The sequence below is a fragment of the Berghia stephanieae genome, chromosome 10 (genome assembly GCF_034508935.2).
Source record: "Berghia stephanieae isolate SIO BIC M18660-M18661 chromosome 10, UCSD_Bste_1.3, whole genome shotgun sequence".
Taxonomy (NCBI): Eukaryota; Metazoa; Mollusca; class Gastropoda; order Nudibranchia; family Aeolidiidae; genus Berghia; species Berghia stephanieae.
Window position 1 is genome coordinate 20,970,572 of NC_088369.1, and position 16,354 is coordinate 20,986,925.

General features: G+C 39.4%; 2 protein-coding genes across 2 annotated transcripts in view; both read right to left on the reverse strand.

Annotated features, from left to right (window-relative positions):
* Positions 1-16,354, reverse strand: part of LOC144980795 (uncharacterized) — a 40,868-nt gene that overhangs the window by 11,215 nt on the left and 13,299 nt on the right. The window contains exons 6-12 of the mRNA XM_078928603.1: positions 14,362-14,589; positions 13,145-13,238; positions 11,402-11,565; positions 9,193-10,789; positions 7,827-8,003; positions 6,592-6,722; positions 457-501 (exon numbers count right to left, since the gene is read on the reverse strand). Of these exons, the coding sequence (XP_078784729.1) occupies positions 457-501; positions 6,592-6,722; positions 7,827-8,003; positions 9,193-10,789; positions 11,402-11,565; positions 13,145-13,238; positions 14,362-14,589 (2,436 nt within the window). The remainder of the gene's footprint in view (positions 1-456; positions 502-6,591; positions 6,723-7,826; positions 8,004-9,192; positions 10,790-11,401; positions 11,566-13,144; positions 13,239-14,361; positions 14,590-16,354) is intronic.
* LOC144980796 (uncharacterized) lies at positions 2,176-5,408 on the reverse strand. Its single transcript, XM_078928604.1, has 2 exons — positions 5,393-5,408; positions 2,176-4,209 (listed from the first exon to the last, which is right to left on the reverse strand). The coding sequence occupies exon 2, from the start codon at positions 4,201-4,203 to the stop codon at positions 2,317-2,319; it is 1,887 nt and encodes a 628-aa protein (XP_078784730.1). The 5' UTR covers positions 4,204-4,209; positions 5,393-5,408; the 3' UTR covers positions 2,176-2,316.

A 16,354-nucleotide genomic window follows, 5' to 3' on the forward strand; every position in this document is an offset into this window, starting at 1 on the left:
ACCCTTCTTCATCCAACAAAAACAAAAACAAAAAAAATAAAATAAACAGAAATAAACACATTGCTAAAAACCCAGATCTATGACAGAGAAATATTCGGTAAGACCTCTCTGTAGCAGAAAAATCTTGGAATGTCATTAGAATAACAGACATACATAACATAAAAATGTCCTTCAGAGGCATTCAGCCAATGGAGCCAGAGTTTATTCCGGTTTCTATAGCGTGAAACGGACAATAACAATTGCTTGCTACCCTTTAGATAGTTCTTTCTACTAGATCTAACAGACCCAGCTACCATATCACTGCTGGGTGGACAGGAGGGGTCAGGAAAAAATCTGGACTGCAGCCAGGATCGACCTCATTCCCTTTGATTGTGAAACCAGTGTTCTACCAACTGAGCTATCACCCCCCCTCCACCAATACTTAACATACATAACATTAACTTGCCAGGTACTTACAGGACAGCAGAAAAATGAGACATCAGCAGTGTGCTTCACCGACATCTGTCAAAAAGGAATATTTATAAAACAATATGTTAATATTGTATTTTTAAAAATAAGTAGACAATATAAGCATAATAATTACAGCACGTTTCAGAATTGATCATTAAGCTTTTAATAGACCTTCCAGCTGCATGTCCAGTCTTTAACCATCTACAAATCAACTTGCTCTGTACGTAGCCATCCTTGTTTTGTTTTGCTTTTAAGGGTTCTACGGCGCTTGCAACACATTAAGGTCATATCAGCGCCAGTAAAAAGGAAGAAAATGGGATAGTAAAAAGTTCTAGAATTACAAATAAAGCACCCAAGAAAAAGTAAGACAAAGGGGAATTGGAAACAAATAGGGATCAGATGTAGATTCCAAGAGCACACAATCAGAGTACTTAGTTTGAGATCACCTATAAGTCTCATCCGGACAACAAGCACAAAATCCAACAAAGAGGAATACACTCAAATGCTTACATTATAAATTCAAAATAACAAATATAATAATACATAACAGAAAGATGATTTACAAGGAAAAAAATATCATCTCCCAAAACAATAACTATGCATTTGACTGTTTCCCTCCCAGCTAGGACTCCAGCCAGGGCCAGGACAAAACCAAGTAATCTTATTCCAAGACAAAGATAGAAAGCATGTTGGAAAACAGACATAGGGGGATAGAAGACACAGTATGTACCTCCCTGTCCACTATGGGAGGTCAGGAACCCCACCCTGTATAGCCATCCTTAACTTATAGCCATAAATAACAAAGTGAAATTGAATGGAAGCTTCAATTTAATATACGAAAACAGATAAAATGGACGTTTTGGGTTTCCCCTTTATCAACAAACCAGGATCAATGAAACACTAGAGACGAATGAGATAATGTGGTAGTCATTCACCTGTAGTTTTCATTCATCCTGTTTTGTTGATAAAGGGGAAACCCGAAACGTCCATTTTATCTGTTTTCGCATATGAAATTGAAGCTTACATTCAATTTCACTTTGTTATTTACTTCTTCAAGCTTCGAGCAGCAACCTTTACATTAACTTATAGCCTGCCACAACGACTGGTCTTTTCACATCCTTGATAGATTAAGGGGGTACTGTCACAATAAGGACAATTTTATTAAGTTTTATCAAAAATGATCTTTTCAATGCTTTTTCTGCAGTATTATGTGTGTCCAAGCATATTTCTAAAGACTTTTTGGAATAATTTCCACTATCGGTGTGTATGAGGTGGCATTTTAGGGGTACCCCGCCCCGAAAACTTCAGATTTTGGGAACAACTTTTCTCAAAAAGTGTCTATTCAATTTCACTGAAACTTGCTATGTAGGTGTCTTTAATACTGCTCTACATTATGTCAGAGGGATTTTTCTATTCTTATCCTAGTAAAGATTTTATAGCATCCGGAAGTCTTCAATCCGTAAAACTGTGAAAATTTTTCCTTTTTCGCAGTTTTTACCCTCTTTGGACCCCCATATCTAAAAATATAATGCTTATATTGCCAAAAGCCTCTGACATAATGTAGCCACACTATAAACACACAAGTGTGTGAAAGGAAAAAGAAATTGAATAGACAGTTTTTGAGAAATCTTGTTCCCTGCTATCCCACCCCCTAAGAAAATGACATTTTGAGAAAATGGGAAAAAAACGAACCTTCTCGTAGATTATACAAAATATAGTGTCATGAACCCCCTAAACTGTGTTGTTTTAAACCCAAGAATCATTCTCCTGTGGAAAAAAGATACAATTAGTTATGAATTTATAAAAATGGTACTTATCCGTTTGAGGTAATCCATCCAATGTCACGTGTCGTCTGGGACTCCGCAATCAGAAGCCGCCTGCAGCATACTGCTCACCGCCTTCCAGTTGATGTAAACGTTCTTCCTCCCTTGTCTGTGCTAACCTCCTCATCTCCCTTTTCCTTTTAAAGACAAATTCACCTGCTCTGTCTGCATTCTTTATCCTAACATTGTCCCTTTTAGTCCCATGCTCCACAAAATGTCGTCCCACACTAAGTCCTATTGCCGAAATGAAATCCTGCGATGCCTTTGCTCCCTTGTTGAATTCTCCTACTCCAATCCCACATGAAATTTCCAAACGCTGTCTCCCTACAAACACATGTTTTGGACACCTAGACCAAATCAAAGCATGGATGCTTTCATTTACATTCTGAGTCATTCCAAATAAACATCTCCCCAACAAATCATCATCAGTCAATCTAACATAAACGTCATGGATGTGTTCTGCTACAGTCGGTAGAATAAATGTGGTCATATGTCTGTCGTGGTCAGGTGCTGGCAGACCATTAGCCTTGGCTTTCATGTAGAAGCACCAAGAATCAATTCCTTCTGGGCAGTACTCATGGCGTGGCTGTTTATTGGTTGAGGTGCAGTGATAAAAAGAAGCCCAAATTGCGCGTCGCATGTCGTCCACAGTACTGTTTGATCTAATGGCCCGCGTGTAATATTTCTGAAGTCTGGCGATCTTTGCCTTTGTCAATTTTCCTTTTCCATTCCCTCCTAACGTTACCTTTACCTTCTTCTTGTTGTCCACAGTCTTCCGCAATGCTGTTCCTAGTCTCTTCGCTACATGATTTACACACTCCCTCTTCTCAATTGTCATCCCCTCATACGGTCCCGAATTGTTTAGCTGCTTGATGGTGTTGCTGTCCCCGTCACTAATCATTGTTCTATATCTAAGTCCATTCCGCTCTACAGATCTACTCCACATATTCACAGCCGCTACCTGTTCCATACTACCTGATGATCCTTCATGGTTCCTATCACACTCCTCCTTATGGCCACTCAAGAATTCTGCATACCTATCACTATCCCCCTTCAGCTTGTCTCCTACTGTCACACACTTATGGCAATACTTAGAAAGAACCTCATGGTCCACTACAAGTCCTGTTCTGTTCTCTATCACACATCCTATCCCTAACATTGATTTATGTCCCCTCGTGTGCCAACTACCATCATACGAAACATCAACATCAACAATTGGTTGCCCTGCCTGCTCAGGATACGCTCGACGAACAACATCAACAGCTTCAGAACGGAGACGAGACGAATAGCTGGCGAACTGGCGGTGGATGGCCTTCTGGTGGCGAAGAAAGGTCTTATGATGTAGTACAGGCATATCCATCATGCCGCAAAATGAGGCTAAGCCAGCCTGTCCACTTCCATTAGCCAAGGATGAAGCGACTCCACGACGATTAACTTCAAAATATTTATCTTTTTTACGAGATGTATAAAAGGACGATATAACTTTTGAACATGATTTACAAGACAAATGTAGAAGAATGGCAAGACCAACAGAAGAATCACGTGAAACCTCCAACGTAGACTGGAAACAAAAAGGGCAGAGAAGACAATCAACAAGATCCTGGAATACAATCAGCTGCACGATGGTCGAACATTCCAATGAAGACGAAGATGAAGGCTCAGACGTAGAGGCAAAGAAATCCAACTTACGAGCTGATGATGAAGAAGCAGAAGCTGAAGCTGTTGGTTGCGGCGAAGAAAAAGATGATGGAAATAAAGGTGAAGTCGCTGCGTGGGGCGAAGATGTCACAGAAGATGTGGATGCTGGCTCTGGTTCATTAAAAAATTTCTGCTTCTTCGCATCCCTTGCCTTCTTCAAAACATCTTTCCGTGACTTCCTTTTCATGCTGCTAATGGAAGCATTGAAGGTGGAAACCTTGGCTCTAGGCATGACAATCTGTGAAAATAAATAAATATAAATATACCATAATAAATAATTTAAAAAAAAAAAAAAAAAAAAAAAAAAAAATATATATATATATATATATATATATATATATATATATATATATATAAAATAAATAAATCGGGGGTTAGCTTAGCTCAGCGTTACGGTCTTTGCTTCGTACCGGAAAGGTACCGAGTTCGATCACCAGCCTCTGTGCTGTGTGGACTTGAGCAAGCCATCTCGCCCTAGCTCAATTTGCAGCGCAGCACTGCGGTTGACGCCTTGGTTATTCCAATCTACCCTTGGAATAGACCCTGGAGAATAATTTCCACTATGGGATGAATAAAGGGGTTTTAAAAAAACAATTTTATTATAACATTTTTATTGCACCCCCTACTGCTAAGCAGTGTTGGAATCAGCCCAAAGTTTTGCCTTAAAAGCACAAAAGATACCCACACATAAGAATTCTGGCTACCAATCATAGTTAAGCACAGATCTGGTATTGCTTTGGATCAAAGTAAAAAAAACATTAAAGAAATTAAAAGAGCAGGCAGAAAGGCCGCTTTCTGGGCAAAATGAATTCCTACCACAATAAGGTAACTAAAAGTCACAGTGGGCTGACCACCTGCTTGGCTAATGCCTTGGTCTAGAGTAATTTCACTTTAAAGTGGCCCTACACTGAAAGGTGAAAAGGCAGAAACTATAGATCAGAAAGAAAGAAACGCCTTTAGGTCAAGAGACGAGAACCATACCTCAGAGCATTGAGAGCACCCCCCCCCCCCCCCCACACACACACACACACAGACTCTTGTAGAATGATGGTTATAAAAAAAAATAAGCACAATCTAGATAATCTCTAAGTTCTAACTCACTGACGTCAATGGTAATCCAAGTCTAAGTTAGCTTTCGACGTCTATCTGTCTGTCTAAGATCTACTATAGATCGGCGTTTAGTTATCTCCTTATTTAAGCTCAATGATCTTCACTAGTCTAATGTAAATCAAAGAAAACAGTATGGTTCTTAATAATCGTATTAAAAATAAAATAAAAACAAAAATTAGCCTTTAGAATTATTTACGAGCAGCATTCTCTTTTACTATCGTCAATGTTTACATTTTAGAATGGAATGCACACTTTGAGACTGTAACCGGTCAATCTGATTTCACTAGTAATAAATAAATAGACATACTTACTGGCTAAAGCGGTATCCAGGCGTCGAAATGATTATCTACCAATTTTTGGTTCTTTGTAAATGATGATAAAACTTTGCAAATAAGTAAATGGAGTGAAGTTTGTCATGAAACGACCAAAAATCAGTTCGAATCGAAGCGTAAGTAAACGTAGTCGAATGCTCCGGAAATGTACCCGTTGTTATGTCACGTGACTGAAAACCGGGTTACGATTGGTCTTGGAATGTGAGCTAAAATTTTCCATGACGGTAATTACTAAAAATAACTCCTAGACGTCTCTTCAGCCAATCAAAGAAAGGAAAATAGGCTTGGAATTTCTCGATTTCCCCGCCGACCTGTGACACATACGCGAAAGAATGTGAAAGAACGGAAATGCCCTTTCCCTGACATTTCTGCTAATACCAAATAAGCCGGGGTTCAGTGCGGGTTACTAAGGACTATCGAACGTTGATTCTGACGAAAATGACGGAAAAACTTTGCGTTTAGACGATAGTTGCGTCACAAAAAAATTATTTAAAGCACTTTTTTGTAAAAATTTAGCCTTTTGAATGTTTTCAGTGTGTTAAAGAAAGGTTGAATTACCTGAAAGTGCCCTAATCTCATTTTCGATAATTTTAGTGGAATTCATAGTAAAACCGTCCTCTCGACCAGCGCGTACCCCCTTAATTCACTGCCTAGCGAGTTGTTAGTGGTGATCAAGGACGCAAATGATCCCATTGGTTGAACTATTGAATTCAGCTCACGATTTGTTTTCTTTTGTAAACATAAGACTTTTGACGCCATTTTTTTTGTCATTGTCAAGAGTTTATGAAGGCTACACTCTATCCCACGACTGCAAACCTCTATACATCAAAAAAGAGTAAGAACACTTGTAAACATAGACCTTTTAACAAAATTTTTATTTCTCATGAAAGCTGATATTATCAAACATTAATTGTTAAGATGTAGATGGAAGTAAAAAGATGTAGGGTGTAAAAAATACACCAAAAAAAACTTTATAAGAAAAAGAATAAAATCAACCTCCAGCAATGTTTAGATTTAATTCTGATGTAAAAAATCATATTAAAAAAAAAAAAAAAAAAAGAGAGAGAGAGAGAGAGAGAGAGAGAGAGAGAGAGAGAGAGAGAGAAAGAGAAAGAGAGAGAGAGAGAGAGAGAGAGAGAGAGAGAGAGAGAGAGAGAGAGAGAGAGAATACAACTTACATCAAGACATCCCTGACAGAAGACGCCATCACAATTGATGTGGGTCAGGAGCTGTGACACGGGCAGGTCTTCCAGACAAATGGCACACGACCTCCAGTCGTCGCATAATGATGCTGCTGTCGTGGATTTTTCTGCAAGGATTCATAGTCATACTCATAGTCATAGTCATAGTCCAGGGTTGCCAATTCAGGAGGCAAATTTTACACAAACATATAGACTGACCCTTTTCTAAGTGCTGAACTCCAGTAAACAGTCATTAAGTACTTACTTTTTTACCCATTTAGAAGGTGATTGGAAAATGTACTGAGGGCTTATAACATATTGAATTCTATAATATATGGAAAATTGGTAACCTTGATAGTCATGGTGAACTGAAAGGCAGGCAGGCTCCAATTAGCCCGGGAATGGGAAGCTTCTATGGCCGTGTAAAACTAAAACCAAAAATTTTATGCATAATCCCTCAGGAAAGCGCATACGTGACAACAATTTCTACTCCTAAAAGATGTGTCAGTGCAGGACATAATTTGTCAGAAGATGAAAATGTTGGATTTGCATTAAAAAAAATTTTTTTTTTGCATTTTCTGAATGAATATGCTCCCAGAGCATTTTAATCTTTATTTGAAGTAAATCGGGTGAATTTTCATGAAGTTATGGTCAGATGTATGGGAAAGGTATCCAGCAATTTTTCTCAAATTTCATACTTTTTCAACTTGACTAGCTGTAAAAAATATTTAGAAATGAAATTAAGCAGAAGATGTACATATGACAAGAACTCATTTGTGTTCAAAACTGACCTTCTAACTAAAATTGGCAATATCTAAGTTCAAACCCTTCCTTCACCATCCGAAAGGATTATGTCATTCACTGTAACATTTGTGATAAAATGTATTAGCAAAATAAGTAATTTCATACATGGCGAGACTACAATAGCTGCCAGCTGAGGTAAATGATAAAGTGTAGGGAATGAGATTAGCGGATGAGTAGCGTCCCTTGATTGGACGTCACCGGCGGAAAAGTTATTAGAGAGAGAATGACAATATGGTTTTGCGCATGCGTCTCTCGTCCTGCTTCCGGTGAGAGCGGCATGAGACACTTCACAAAAAGCGAGGACGAGAGAGACGCATGCGCAAAACCATATTGGCATTCTCTCTGTAGGGTGATGTCCAATCAAGGGATGCTAGCCACTCTTCCGCTAATCGCATTCCCTATTGAAAAATATGAGACCAATTTCTTACCTGCCGCCTTGTCATCCGTAACCCCAGGACAATGAGGGGGTGACAATGCCGGGGCAAGGGGCAACGAATCAAAGGTCTCCGGTTGACCAAGGTCAAAGGTTGTCAAGTTGTCCGTCAAACATTTGGCCTCAGCATCCTCTTCTGTCATTGGCTGCTCACCAGCCCCTCCATAAGAATCTGGCAGACAGGATAACGTATACAAATCAGGAAATATCGAACAACTCCTCACCCAAAACTTTACAGTGAGAGTGAATTTCTGTAAATTTATAATTTCTTTCATTATTAACTCGCACAACTCCAATACTGACCCATCTCAGGTATACCAAAACCTCCATTCGTGAATGACTGTCACCGATATTATCAGTATGGACTTTTCCACTGAAATGGTCTAACAAGTCAATCAAAATTGATGAGTCTGTAATCGATCTGGTTTTCTCGCAATCTATTCAAGTTTTCATTGGGGTTTTTTTGTTGCTGAAAAAGGGACTTAAGCCTGAAACGATCCGTGTTGGGTATTTTGTTCTTTTATGAAGCTGTTATATTCATTTTTCTTTATTACTGTTTATAGTCCACAGCTTCTAGCAGCTTAGCATCACTTTTCTTTGGTGTTAAGGCTGTTGAATGCATTTTAATTCTAGACAGTGTGTGTGTCGTGTTGGGTATTCCACCCAATCACTATTCACATCTTTCAGAGACCTGTATTTTTAAAGCTATTTTTCATAATTAAAAATAAATAAATAAATAACTAAAAAAAATCTAGAGCATTTATATAGCGCAACATCCACTAAACATGCTCAAAGCGTTTTACAAGGGATCCCTAGCCAACAGCAACACTTAACATGTAGGACGAGACATGACACCTGTAAGTTAATTTTTTTTTCCGACAAAGATAACACTGTACCAGGTACTCATTTTACACCCGAGTATGGTGAGAGAATGTGAGTGAAGAGCCTGTCCCAAAGACAACTAAGCGCCACTCAGAGCGGGACTCAAACCCTACACCTTCTGATCCAGATACAAGTCTTTTGAGTTTTTCTACAAATAAGGCTTAAAAGAGGAATAACAGGAGAATATCGTGATTCGAAGGGGGTAGATGCATGTCACTGAAGTTTTCGGGTTCATCAGTTACGCTTGTCTGGGCTATTTGTGCCTTTTGATTATGTAGGGATTCCTTAGCCTTCAGTCATCCAAGACTTGTCAGCAGTTAGACAGGAATCGTAAGTCTTGGCTGGCAACCTTTCTAGGAGAAGAAAACTGAGATAAAACTGCATCTGCCTTGTGGACAAGTCTTGGAAGAGGAGGATCTGAAACAAACTTAAATTGGAATAAACCTGTCAGTCTGTATGAGAAAGATTTGACTATTTACCTGTATGACAAACTGAATCCAAGCCATGAAGATGGGGGGATTGCATGAAGTAGGATCCTGGTCTCTCTTCCTCTTCCCCCTTTGAATGGCCAGTCAGCAATGATGACGATGATGATGGTGAAGACGATGAGGATGAAGTAATCACACGATGTCGATGGTTATCATGATGATGATAATGATGGCGATGGTCGTGATGTTGATTCGACAAGGCACTCTTCCCCATCAGATCTAATTCTCCATCGGCATCTCCAACTGGATAATTTTTTCCCTGACTGGGACAAGATCCCGATGGCGTAAGACCACTGTGTTTGCTGCCGTTTATCGAAGTCGAGGCAGTGCCGACAATTCCCACTGCCGCATTGTCATCGTTGCTGGTCGTGTCTGTTGTTATTAAGATATTATTATTATCCACATCAAAACCCACGCCATACGACTGGCAACGTCTTTCCGGATTGCCGGAGTCTCTGTTATCGTCGTCCATTTTGTCAAAGTCATTGGGACATCTTGAACAACGACCTTCGGATCCACCAATGTCCTCACCACAGGTAGAGGTTATAGTACCAGTCGATGAGGACTTTGTAGAGCTGAAAGTCTTGTTGCCTTTGGCAGACATTGTTCTATTACAATCCTTTACAGAATGGAAAGAATCACCATAATTATCCCTGAATTTACTATCACAATTGTCATCACCGTGATTTTTGCCTTGTTCTCTCGTGTTACTACCTACTCTTCTATCTCCTTCAAGGTCGTCGGCGTCGTAATCGTCATCATCGATGGTGGAATTTTTAATCCGACTTAAAACACTGTCATCCCTATTGAGATTGTGGGACTGCGGGTGGTCAACCCAGAATTTAGTGGTAGATGGGGATGACGATGAACAAGGTGCCACGATATCGTCCCCGCTGATGGAGGACGACGACCCTACAACTGTTGTAACCGTGCTCGCTGTTTCGTCGCAATCGTCACAATCTTTCTCCTGAACGATCTGCCAAGAGAGACAATGAGCATTGGCTGACAGAGTCTCTGTCGTCAATTCCTTATTCATCCAAGGATTATTATCATCATCACAGCAAATTTTAATTTCTGATGTCGTCGACTGACATACATCGCCATCGTCGTCACCGTTGTTATCTCCATTTCCCGATAAACCAAAAGCTGCCCCGCCCTCGGCCCGGAAATAGGATGGTGAGAAACCGAGCTGCTGTTGTTGGTGATTGGGTGAAGACAAACTGGCCGCATCATCGCAAATTTCAGAATCGGAGAAGCCCAAATCCATTGTGTCTCTACTACTGGGCGTGTTGACATGAATGGAGTCCAGACTCTGAACAGACATCTGGCTCTCTGTCCTGTAAGGAAGAATCAGGCCTGATCCTGAGTCGTCGTCGGCTCGGGACGTGGACACTAGACACAAATCTTCTTGAATAATCAACTCCTGGCCATGGTCTTCGTTATTGAGGAGAATACGATCAGAACTGTGACTGCTGCTGCTGCGTTCACGATGGGGGTCGCTGCTACACCCAATTTGGTTGGAAACAAATTCAAAGGCGTATATCTTTCGGTTGAAGAAGTTGACATATTTGAGAAGAACATTGTCATCCTGGGTAGAAATAAGTAAAGAAAATATGTTATTTAATTGAAAAATGAATGCAATGAATATAACAATTAAATCAATCAAATATGTAATTTAATTGACAAATGAATGCAGTGGTTGAAACAATGTGATTGAAACAATCTAAATTGTTTTGACAATATCAAATTAAGAAACTAGGGAGCAGGCACCAGTTATAAGATAAAGATCTGAACAAGTGTGTATGAAAGGTGCCAGACAAAGCAAGACAGAAAAATACAAGAAAAACACCATCCCCAAAAATTAGTTACCTCAACTGGGGATTGAATCTCAGACCTTCTGATTACCGGTCAGACGAGCTATTGTCCCAACTATAATACAAAACAATTTTTTTCCGACAAAGACAACTGAACACTGTTAACGGCCAGGTACTCATTTTACACATGAGTACAGTGAGAGAATGTGAGTAAAGAGCCATTTCAAATGACTAAAATATGCGCTGAGTGAGACTTGGACCTTCTTATCCGAAAGCGAGTGTCATACCACAAGACCACATAGCCCCAAGTTTGTGACGATATTGTCTGAAATCCGACAATCGTCTGACATTTCATAGGTCTCTCTGAGCACTCTTCAAAGACTTACCAGCAACCTGGAGACGTGGGAATCTAAGACCTCTGCCATGATGACGTCCCCTGCCAATCCCATCATTTCCTTCAATTTCTTCTTGCACGTTCCAATCTTGTCGGTTTTCATCATGTTCAACAACAACCGTACTGGTGACTTGCCATAGGAGATGAACGTCACACCTGGTCGGACAAGATTCCAATACGATTTGGTCTATTTTTTTTTTTTCTATCAATTTTTTTTATCATTAAATAATAAAACGACAAGTAGAGATAAAATAAGTGATGGAACAATAAGTAGAGAGAGAGAGAGAGAGAGAGAGAGAGAGAGAGAGAGAGAGAGAGAGAGAGATGAGATCTATGTGTGTGCTGTGTTTGTGGTTTGTTTTTTTTTTAAAGAGCTGTAATCTAACAATAATAACCGAGAAAAACCAATGAATCTGAAATCTTGGCATGTCTAGTCTGCAAATATGACAGCGAAAAGTAAAAAAAAAATTTTTACATTTAAAATTAAATTCCCTTTATTCATCCCATAGGGGAAATTTATCTCTAGGGTCTATTCCAAGGGAAGACTGGAATAACCCAGGTGTCAGCCACTAGGGCAGCAGCCTCTTATGGTTTTCACACTACTATGTTATAACGATCGACCCAATCAGCAAAGTCTGGTCCGCACTCGTGCACCGTCGCAAACCCGCCGGGTAGCATCGTCACAACACACCGTTCTACTAGGGCGAGGTGACTTGCTCAAGGCCAAACAGCACAGCGGCGGATGATCAAACTCTGTACCTTTCGGGTACGAAGCAAAGACCGTACTGCTGAGCCACGCTGACCCATATGTCATCGTATTTGCTGACAGGATGTGCTAAGTAAGAACTTATCTGCCATCTGTTTGGTTTGAAAGGAATGTATTAACATTTTAACTGTTTTTGTTATTTGCTGAAGAAGGGGATGAGCCCAAAACTTTCTGTCTTTGGTATCGTGTTTCTTTTTGAAGCTGTTACTACATTCATTTTTGTGCAATATCTTTTTAATAATGGTTAACCTTTTTCCATTCTAATGTTAATCCCTCATATAAAACCGGGTAGTTCGGTAAGACTGGATATTTACATGTGCATTAAAAAAATAAGAAAACATCAAATTGAGATCCTTTCCAGTCCAGATAGATGGGATGTTGTGCAGTTTTAAAGCTGTGAATATTACTCCACAGTTTGATACCAGAAAGTTGAAAATAGGTAGTAAAGAAACTTGTCGATATTCTTAAAACATTATATTATATGCTTATTTCAGTCCGTCCAATCAATAATAAAACCTTGATATTATTTTAATCTTTGGTTTCTAAATAAAGTCAAATAATTTCTATCAAAGAAGAAAAAAGCGGCCTATTTTTGAGTGCACCAACAGACTTTATTACTCACTCCGTGTTTCATAGGTCAGAATTTTTTAAAAGGAGGAATATTTCGTGACTTTCACGGAATACGCATTTTATGTGATATAAAGTTAAAGTGGAGTATTTTTAAAAAGCCAACTCTACAGATGCCAGTTTCATTTGTGAGGACCTACAGACTTCAGTACTGGACTGATTTTGATCGTTGATGCTTCAAAAGATTTGTCTCGATCTCTCTTCATTTCATCAATATATAATCATTAAAATAAATAAGTGCCTGTGTGGAATAGGACTTTATTTGCTAGCAGATTTTGGTGGGTTCTCCACTCTGGTAACTTGAAAAATAAAACAAACAAAATTAAAAAGAAACAAACTTACACATCTGCTGCTCCATAGCATGTGGAATGGGAAGAGAGAGGTACATGAAAGGTTCATAGGTCACCGACACATGACTACATTGGGAACACACCACCTGGTTGTGAGTTTAAGGAAAATATAATATATTTATGACTAATACGTGTGGTTTGTGTGGAAGCACAGACCTGCCAACCGCTTACATTCCAAAAGTGGAATGTAGAAAGTCAGAAAATAGGAATTTGTGACAAAAAATAGGAATTTGTCACCAATTTTTAATTCCCTTTTAAAATGACAACAAGCTTTGTCACCAAACACATAAATACAGTGTTTAGGCACAGCTGGCAAATTGCATATCAATTACTGTGTTAGGTAATGGAATGGTGAAGGGAAGGGGTGCTGCTATTCAATTTCCTACATTTTCCTACTCCCTTTCGGCAATCATTTTAAAAAATCACCTTTTTAACCCCCCCCCCCCCCCCCCCCCCTTCCTCCATTCTTTTCTTCTTACCAGTATCAATTTTGAAAATAAATCAGAATTTTAGAGACAATGGCGGAATAGCAGAATGGAAGAGTGAAAATAGAAGGGCTGGCAGGTATGGGAAGCAGCATGTCACTTTGACAGAAATTTTAAAAAATAAAATAATAAGATTTCATCAGAGCCATAAAAGCCCATGGGGATATCCGATAACTCAGTTGGTAGAGCACTCGCTTCACATGCAAAGGGACAGGGATCAATCCTGGGTGAAGTTGAAAATTTGTTATAACTCCCTTGTCTACTCACCAGTGATTGATAGCATGGCTCCAAGGGCCTGAAGGCTCTGAAGGCCCTTTTTTTTCTTTTAACTACTTCATGCAGTCCACATCTTCTAATGGCTTATATATGTGCTTTATAAAAGTTCTCTTTTTTAAAAAGTAGAAAACGGTAGGGGCTGCCTGAAGTCGGTGATCGTGAAAATACTAACGAAAGAGTGAAAATGGAGAGACTTCGTATGGGAACAAAACAGACAATGGACGATTCGGGTACAAACCCTTGGTCAGCACAACATTACACAAATTAATTTTTTATTTATATTACTTTTGTAGAAAGTAGGATTGGATTACGTTATCATTTTTCCCTTTCAAGACTGGCCACACTGTGCAGCCATTGGCCAGTAGAACAGATTCTGCTCTGGCTGCACAGTGAGGCCAATGGCACTAAAAGAGTTTACTAACCCGGAAAAAAATAATTTTGAACTTACGGTACTCCTAAACTGTCCCTGGAAGGTGCTGACCACGATACTGTTGTTGGCAGACTTGTATCTCTGCCACGCCTCATTGGCCATGGACACCTCTGAAGGGAGACAAGTGCGTAGACAATTGGGGATGGACGAACATTCACTCTCCATGCTGCTGGCAACAAGGGGATGGGACGGAGGCGATGGTCCGTGTTTCTCCATCTCATCGTCGTCTGAACTCTCATTATCAATCTGAGATACATTAAATAAACAAAGAGTGACTTAATATATTTGTTAGCAAACAAAAAAACCATGTAAGTGTAACTATGTAAGTGCAAGAGAGGTGATTTTTGAGAAGTATAAAGGAACAGTGCAGCTCCTGCAATCTTAACTGGAGGCAGCGTGGCTCAGCGGTACGGTCTTTGCTTCGTACCCAAAAGGTACAGAGTTCAATCACCCACTGCTGCCCTGTGTGACCTTGAGCAAGTCACCTCGCTCTAGCTCACTTTGCGGCTGATGTCTGGGATATTCCAGTCTTCCCTTGGAATAGACCCTAAAGACAAATTTCCCCTTGGGGATGAACAAAGGGAATTTTATTTATCTTTATTTTAACTGCTAACTCGCCAGCCAATAAAATTTCGTTGTGTTTGTGTGTTGACCTCATAACCTCAAGAAGTCGTGAGAGGGACTCAAGATAGTTACCCCGTTTGAAACCACTTTTCTTTTTGAGTGGTGGATGGGTCGATTATCTAGCGTCTCTCTCGTGACAAGACGTAGGTGCCATAACATTCGAGTCCGGTCATGGGTTCAACTCCCCATCGCTGCAGAGTTTTTATTCTTTATTGTTCTCTGGCATTTCCTACTCACTTCATTTGGACCCCTCGTCTCAAAACAGTATTAAGTCGGAATGATTAAGATGCTGAAAATTGAATTTGTAGCCAGAAATATCAGACTTGCGTTGAGCTTGTATGTTTTATTGTGGAGACTGAATATCATATTTTAGAATGCTGAATACCAATGATTCATATTTTTGAACAGTTTAACTATAATTTGACTATTTGGTTCATCCCGACATAATGGCGTTTTGAGATGTTGGGTCACATTTCTTGTTATCATTTTCTGCAATAAACTCAGCATACGTGTTTAGATCACATGACTGTTCCGGTTCCAGCAAATAATGGAATTGTGGTCAGTCTTCTCGTTTGGTCACAAAAATAGAAGAAGGTCACACTGTATATGGCGTTTGCTTGGTTAAAGTCAGATGCCCTCAATATATAATAAATAGATGGAATGAAATTGACGTCACTCAGCACGTTGTTCTTGCTTTTAGCCAGCCATTTTTATGAGTAGTTCTCACTAAATTGTATCAATCAGACTATAAACATTAAAGGTTGCACATAGTTTGGTGTGTTGGTACGTTATATCCAGGTGGCGGATTGTTGTGAGTAAAATATCCTAACGCACAGCATGAATACAGTCACATCTCTCTCATTCGGAAATGCACAATCCATGTCTCCACTATCCGGACAAGTAGCCAGGGGACGGATTTTATTTCTCTTTATTTGTACATTTTAGGGACTGATTCGACAATCGGATGTCTCTGTAAATGCTGGGTATGAAAGAGCTTGGACTCGAGAGATGTGACTGTATAATAGACTTGTAGTTATATGAAAATAAATTCCATTGAATGTCAATTGTTTAAAGTTGACTCACGTTAAAACACAACTTTTTACATGCCATTTCAAGGTAATTTTGCTCAGGAAAACTTGACATTCACCGAAATGATTCAGCAGCATAAATCAGTCATTTTGCTCGCCAAAAATAAAGTGATTCAGTAGCATGGGCAATGATATAAAAAAGTTTTGTGTCACCCTATTCTCAGAACGGATCTACATGAAAGACGAACGCTGACTAAACAACTGGAGTCAACAATTATCTAATTTAGAAAAAAAAATAGAAAAACAAAATCTGAATTGGAAGTAAAGAAAATAAATACAGAAAAAATGGATGAAATAAA